The sequence below is a fragment of the Petromyzon marinus genome, unplaced genomic scaffold (assembly GCF_048934315.1).
Source record: "Petromyzon marinus isolate PM22_M1 ecotype Great Lakes invasive population unplaced genomic scaffold, UKy_Petmar_22M1.pri1.0 PM_Scaffold_52, whole genome shotgun sequence".
Taxonomy (NCBI): domain Eukaryota; kingdom Metazoa; phylum Chordata; class Hyperoartia; order Petromyzontiformes; family Petromyzontidae; genus Petromyzon; species Petromyzon marinus.
Genome location: NW_027423524.1, coordinates 140,001 through 149,385, shown reverse-complemented (window position 1 = coordinate 149,385; position 9,385 = coordinate 140,001). Strand labels below are relative to the sequence as shown.

At 44.2% G+C, this 9,385-nt stretch overlaps 1 protein-coding gene across 1 annotated transcript in view; it reads left to right on the top strand.

Annotated features, from left to right (window-relative positions):
* Window positions 1-9,385, top strand: part of LOC142923447 (uncharacterized) — a 33,767-nt gene that overhangs the window by 498 nt on the left and 23,884 nt on the right. Inside the window, exons 2-3 of the mRNA XM_076064560.1 lie at window positions 1,561-1,585; window positions 7,477-7,685. Coding sequence (XP_075920675.1) covers window positions 1,561-1,585; window positions 7,477-7,685 — 234 coding nt within the window. The remainder of the gene's footprint in view (window positions 1-1,560; window positions 1,586-7,476; window positions 7,686-9,385) is intronic.

The following is a 9,385-nucleotide window of genomic DNA, read 5'->3' as shown; positions in this document are numbered from 1 at the left end:
AAGAGTGTAGTGTATAGTTTAGTGTATAGTGTAGTGTATAGTGTAGTGTATAGTGTAGTGTGTAGTCTAGTGTATAGTGTAGTGTATAGTGTAGTAATTTATTGTGTATAGTGTAGTGTATAGTGTAGTGTATAGTTTAGTGTATAGTGTAGTGTATAGTGTAGTGTATAGTGTAGTGTATAGTGTAGTGTATAGTGTAGTGTATAGTGTAGTAGTGTATAGTGTAGTAGTGTATAGTGTAGTAGTGTATAGTGTAGTGTATAGTGTATAGTGTAGTGTATAGTGTAGTGTATAGTGTAGTGTATAGTGTAGTGTATAGTGTAATGTATAGTGTAGTGTATAGTGTAGTGTATAGTGTAGTGTATAGTGTAGTAGTGTATAGTGTAGTAGTGTATAGTGTAGTGTATAGTGTAGTGTATAGTGTAGTGTATAGTGTAATGTATAGTGTAATGTATAGTGTAGTGTATAGTGTAGTGTATAGTGTAGTGTATAGTTTAGTGTATAGTGTAGTGTATAGTGTAGTGTATAGTGTAGTAGTGTATAGTGTAGTAGTGTATAGTGTAGTGTATAGTGTAGTAGTGTATAGTGTAGTAGTGTATAGTGTAGTGTATAGTGTAGTGTATAGTGTATAATGTAGTAGTGTATAGTGTAGTGTATAGTGTAGTAATGTATAGTGTAGTGTATAGTGTAGTGTATAGTGTATAATGTAGTGTATAGTGTAGTGTATAGTGTATAGTGTAGTGTATAGTAGTGTATAGTGTAGTGTATAGTGTAGTGTATAGTGTAGTGTATAGTGTAGTGTATAGTGTATAATGTAGTGTATAGTGTAGTGTATAGTGTAGTGTATGTGTATAATGTAGTGTATAGTGTATAGTGTTGTATACGCTTATTATGTAGCACCATACGTAGTGTGTACTGGGTGGTGTGTAGTGGTGGTGGTGGTGTAGTGGTGGTGTAGTGGTGGTATAGTGGTGGTGTAGTGGTGGTGTAGTGGTGGTGGTGGTGTAGTGGTGGTGGTGTAGTGGTGGTGGTGTAGTGGTCGTGTAGTGGTGGTGTAGTGGTGGTGTGTGGTGGTGTGTGGTGATGGTTGCTTAGTGGTCGAGGTGTGGTGTAGTGGTGCAGGTGTAGTGGTGGTTGTGTGGTGTAGTGTGGTGTTGTGTGGTGGTGTGTGGTGGTGGTGGTGGTGGTGGTGGTGTAGTGGGTGGTGTTACAGTGAACATCGCTCGAATTGGAGAGACAAGGCGGCCGGGCTGGGCTGGTCACCCACCCCCTCTGTGTCTGTGTAACTGCACTTGCCCCTACAGCCCTGCTAGAGGCTACCTGGGGGAGCTTTGTCTGTGTCTGTGTAACTGCACTTGCCCCTACAGCCCTGCTAGAGGCTACCTGGGGGAGCTTTGTCTGTGTCTGTGTTACTGCACTTGCCCCTACAGCCCTGCTAGAGGCTACCTGGGGGATCTTTGTCTGTGTCTGTGTAACTGCACTTGCCCCTACAGCCCTGCTAGAGGCTACCTGGGGGAGCTTTGTCTGTGTCTTTGAGGAACATTTTTCATTACTTTGCAGACTGTGACCGCGAATTCTCAGCAACGTGAGTAACATCACTCACGACTCACTCACCACTCCCTCACTCACCACTCCCTCACTCACCACTCACTCACTCACTAACTCACCACTTACTCACCACTCACTCACCACTCACTCACCACTCATTCAGCACTCACTCACTCAGCACTCACTCACCACTCACTCACCACTCACCACTCTCTCACTCACCTACTCACTCACTCATCACTCACTCACCACTCACTCACCCACTCACTCACTCACACACCCACCCACTGACTGACTCACACACCTACTCATTCATTCATTCACCCACTCACTCACTCACTAACTCACCCACTCACTAACTCACCACTTACTCACCACTCACTCACCACTCACTCACTCACTAACTCACCACTTACTCACCACTCACTCACCACTCACTCACTCAGCACTCACTCACCACTCTCTCACTCACCTACTCACTCACTCACCACTCACTCACCACTCACTCACTCACACACCCACCCACTCACTCACTCACCCACTCACTCACTCACTCACCACTCACTCACTCACCACTCACTCACTCACCACTCACCCACTCACCCACCCACCCACTCACTCACCCACTCACTACACTCACTCACCACTCCTCACTCACCACTTACTCACTCACTAACTCACCACTTACTCACCACTCACTCACCACTCACTCACTCTCTCACCACTCACTCACCACTCACTCACTCACCACTCACTCACTTACCACTCAATCACCCACTCACCCACTCACTCACTCACACACCCACCCACTCACTGACTCACCCACTCACTCACCCACTCACTCACTCACCAACTCACCCACTCACTCACCCACTCACTCACTCACCACTCACTCACTCACCACTCACTCACTCACCACTCACCCACTCACTCACCCACCCACTCACTCACCCACTCACTCACGACACACTCACCACTCCTCACTCACCACTTACTCACTCACTAACTCACCACTTACTCACCACTCACTCACCACTCACTCACTCACCACTCACTCACCACTCACTCACTCACCACTCACTCACTTACCACTCACTCACTTACCACTCAATCACCCACTCACCCACTCACTCACTCACACACCCACCCACTCACTGACTCACCCACTCACTCACTCACCCACTCACTCACTCACCAACTCACCCACTCACTCACCCACTCACTCACTCACTCACCACTCACTCACCACTCACTCACTCACCACTCACCCACCCACTCACCCACCCACTCACTCACTCACCCACTCACTCACGACTCACTCACCACTCCCTCACTCACCACTTACTCACTCACTAACTCATCACTTACTCACCACTCACTCACCACTCACTCACTCACTCACCACTCACTCACCACTCACTCACTCACACACCCACCCACTCACTGACTCACCCACTCACTCACTCACCCACTCACTCACTCACCAACTCACCCGCTCACTCACCCACTCACTCACTCACTCACCACTCACTCACCACTCACTCACTCACCACTCACCCACCCACTCACCCACCCACTCACTCACTCACTCACCCACTCACTCACGACTCACTCACCACTCCCTCACTCACCACTTACTCACTCACTAACTCACCACTTACTCACCACTCACTCACCACTCACTCACTCACTCACCACTCACTCACCACTCACTCACTCACCACTCACTCACTTACCACTCAATCACCCACTCACCCACTCACTCACTCACACACCCACCCACTCACTGACTCACCCACTCACTCACTCACCCACTCACTCACTCACCAACTCACCCACTCACTCACCCACTCACTCACTCACCACTCACTCACTCACCACTCACTCACTCACCACTCACCCACTCACTCACTCACCCACTCACTCACTCACTAACTCACCGACTCACTCTCTCACTCACCCACTCACTCACTCACTCACCCACTCACTTACCACTCACTCACCCACCCACTCACTCACTCACCACTCACTCACCACTCACTCACCACTCACTCAGTCACTCACCCACTCACTCACCCACTCACCCACTTACTCACCACTCACTCACTCACCACTCACCCACCCACTCACCCACCCACTCACTCACTCACCCACTCACTCACGACTCACTCACCACTCCCTCACTCACCACTTACTCACTCACTAACTCATCACTTACTCACCACTCACTCACCACTCACTCACTCACTCACCACTCACTCACCACTCACTCACTCACACACCCACCCACTCACTGACTCACCCACTCACTCACTCACCCACTCACTCACTCACCAACTCACCCGCTCACTCACCCACTCACTCACTCACTCACCACTCACTCACCACTCACTCACTCACCACTCACCCACCCACTCACCCACCCACTCACTCACTCACTCACCCACTCACTCACGACTCACTCACCACTCCCTCACTCACCACTTACTCACTCACTAACTCACCACTTACTCACCACTCACTCACCACTCACTCACTCACTCACCACTCACTCACCACTCACTCACTCACCACTCACTCACTTACCACTCAATCACCCACTCACCCACTCACTCACTCACACACCCACCCACTCACTGACTCACCCACTCACGCACTCACCCACTAACTCACTCACCAACTCACCCACTCACTCACCACTCACTCACTCACCACTCACTCACTCACCGACTCACTCACCCACCCACCCACTCACTCACTCACTCACCCACTCACTCACGACTCACTCACCACTCCCTCACTCACCACTTACTCACTCACTAACTCACCACTTACTCACCACTCACTCACCACTCACTCACTCACTCACCACTCACTCACCACTCACTCACTCACCACTCACTCACTTACCACTCAATCACCCACTCACCCACTCACTCACTCACACACCCACCCACTCACTGACTCACCCACTCACTCACTCACCCACTCACTCACTCACCAACTCACCCACTCACTCACCCACTCACTCACTCACCACTCACTCACTCACCACTCACTCACTCACCACTCACCCACTCACTCACTCACCCACTCACTCACTCACTAACTCACCGACTCACTCTCTCACTCACCCACTCACTCACTCACTCACCCACTCACTTACCACTCACTCACCCACCCACTCACTCACTCACCACTCACTCACCACTCACTCACCACTCACTCAGTCACTCACCCACTCACTCACCCACTCACCCACTCACTCACTCACCCACCCACTCACTCACTCACCCACTCACTCACTCACCCACTCACCCAATCACTCACCCACTGACTCACCCACTCACTCACCACTCACTCACTCACTCACACACTCACTCACTCACCCACTGACTCACTCACTCACCACTCACCCACTCACTCACTCACTCACCCACTCACTCACCCACTCACTCACTCACTCACCCACTCACTCACCCACCCACTCACTCACTCATTCACCACTCACCCACCCACTCACTCTCTCACTCACCCACTCACTCACTCACCCACTCACTTACTCACCACTCACTCACCCACCCACTCACTCACTCATTCACCACTCACCCCCCCACTCACTCACTCACCAACTCACTCACTCACCCACTCACTCACTACACACTACACTATACATTACACTATACACTACGACACTACACTATGCACTCCACTATACACTACTACACTATACACTACTACACTATACACTACTACACTCTACACTACTACACTATACACTACTACACTATACATTATTACACTACAGTATACACTACTACACTATACACTACTACACTACACTATACACTACACTATACACTATACACTACTACACTATACACTACTACACTATGCACTATACACTACACTATACACTACACTACACTAAACACTACTACACTATACACTGCTACACTATATACTACACTATACACTACTACACCATACACTAATACACTGCACTATACACTATACACTACTACACTATACACTACACTATACACTACACTATACAATACTACATTATACACTACTACACTATACACAACTACACTATACACTACTACACTATACACTACTACACTGCACTATACACTACTACACTATACACTACGACACTCTACACTACACTATACACTACTACACTATACACTACTACACTACACACTACTACACTACACACTACACTATGCACTACTACACTACACTATAAACTACTACACTACTACACTACACTATACACTACTACACTACTACACTATACACTACACTATTTTCTTCTACACTATACACTACTACACTATACACTACTACACTATACACTACACTATACACTACACTATACACTACTACACTATACACTACACTATACACTACTACACTATACACTACACTATACACTACTACACTATACACTACTACACTATACACTACACTATACACTACTATACACACTACACTACACTATACACTACTACACTATACACTACACTATACACTACACTATACACTACTACACTATACTATACACTATACACTACTACACTATACACTACTACACTATGCACTACTACACTATACACTACTACACTATACACTACTACACTATACACTACTACACTATACACTACTACGCTATACACTACTACACTATACACTACTACACTATACACTACTACACTATACACTACTACACTATACACTACTACACTATACACTACTACACTATACACTACTACACTATACACTACTACACTATACACTACTACACTATACACTACTACACTATACACTACTACACTATACACTACTACACTATACACTACTACACTATACATTACTACACTATACACTACTACACTATACACTACTACACTATGCACTACTACACTATACACTACTACACTATACACTACTACACTATACACTACACTACTACACTATACACTACTACACTATACACTACACTATACACTACTACAATATACACTACACTATGCACTACTACACTATACACTACCACACTATACACTACACTATACACTACTACAATATACACTACACTATACACTACTACACTACTACACTATACACTACTACACTACACACTACTACACTATACACTATACACTACTACATTATACACTACTACACTATACACTACTACACTATACATTACTACACTACACTATACACTACTACACTATACACTACTACACTATACACTACTACACTACACTACTACACTATACACTACTACACTATACACTACTACACTATACACTACTACACTATACACTACTACACTATACACTACTATACACTACTACACTATACACTATACACTACTACACTATACACTACTACACTACACTATACACTACTACACTACACTACTACACTATACACTACTACACTATACACTACACTATACACTACTACACTATACACTACACTATACACTACTACACTATACATTACTATACACTACTACACTATACACTACACTATACACTACTACACTATACACTACTACACTATACACTACTACACTATACACTACACTATACACTACACCATACACTACTACACTATACACTACTACACTATACACTACACTATACACTACTACACTATACACTACTACACTATACACTACTACACTATACACTACTACACTATACACTACTACACTATACACTACTACACTATACACTACTACACTATACACTACTACACTATACACTACTACACTATACACTACTACACTATACACTACTACAATATACAATACTACACTATACACTACACTATACACTACTACACTACACTATACACTACACTCCCCCACCCCCAATGCCCCCCCCACCCACCACGACCCTGCAGACCAATCAGACGCGGCGTGAAGTGCGGCATCGACAATCCGGCCTTCTCCTGCGACGACATTGGCCAGGAGGAGGGGAAGGGGGCGTGGCCTGTCGACGAGGGGGCGTGGCCGGAAGAGGCGGGGTCTCAGCCGGAAGGGGCGGGGCTGCGGCTCTGCTACTTGGAAAGGTCGCGCAGGGGTCAGCGACTCGGGTTCAGCATCGAGCGTGGTGAACAACTACAACAACAATCACAACTATAACAACAACAACAACAACAATCACCACATCAACAACAATCACCACATCAACAACAACCACAACAACATCAACAACAACTACAACTACAACAACCACAACAACAATCACCATCAACAACCACCACCACAACAACAACAACAACAATTACAACAACCACAACAACAACCACAACAACAACAATCACCACAATCACCACAACAACAAAAACCACTACAACAACAACAACAACCACCACAACAACATCAACAACAACATCAACAACAACCACCACAACAATCACAACAACAACAACTACAACTATAACAACTATAACAACAACTATAACAACAATCACCACAACAACAACAACAATCACCACAACAACTATAACAACAACAACAACAACCACCACTATAACAACAACAACTATAACAACAATCACCACAACAACTATAACAACAATCACCACAACAACAACAACAATCACCACAACAACTATAACAACAACAACAACCACCACTATAACAACAACAACAACAACTATAACAACAATCACCACAACAACTATAACAACAATCACCACAACAACAACAACAATCACCACAACAACTATAACAACAACAACCACCACTATAACAACAACCACTATAACAACTATAACAACAACAACTATAACAACAATCACCACAACAACAACAACAATCACCACAACAACTATAACAACAACAACAACCACTATAACAACAACAACTATAACAACTATAACAACAACAACTATAACAACAATCACCACAACAACAACAACCACCACAACAACATCAACAACAACATCAACAACAACCACCACAACAATCACAACAACAACAACTACAACTATAACAACTATAACAACAACAACTATAACAACAATCACCACAACAACAACAACAATCACCACAACAACTATAACAACAATCACCACAACAACAACAACAATCACCACAACAACTATAACAACAACAACAACAACCACCACTATAACAACAACAACTATAACAACAATCACCACAACAACTATAACAACAATCACCACAACAACAACAACAATCACCACAACAACTATAACAACAACAACAACAACCACTATAACAACAACAACTATAACAACTATAACAACAACTATAACAACAATCACCACAACAACAACAACAATCACCACAACAACTATAACAACAACAACAACAACCACCACTATAACAACAACTATAACAACAATCACCACAACAACTATAACAACAATCACCACAACAACAACAACAATCACCACAACAACTATAACAACAACAACAACCACCACTATAACAACAACAACTATAACAACAATCACCACAACAACTATAACAACAATCACCACAACAACAACAACAATCACCACAACAACTATAACAACAACAACAACCACCACTATAACAACAACAACTATAACAACAATCACCACAACAACTATAACAACAATCACCACAACAACAACAACAATCACCACAACAACTATAACAACAACCACAACAACAATTACCACAACAACATCAATAACAACCACCACAACCACAACAACAACAACCACAACAACAATCACCACAACCACCACCACAACAACATCAACAACAACAACAATCACAACAGCAACATCAACAACAACAACCACAACAACA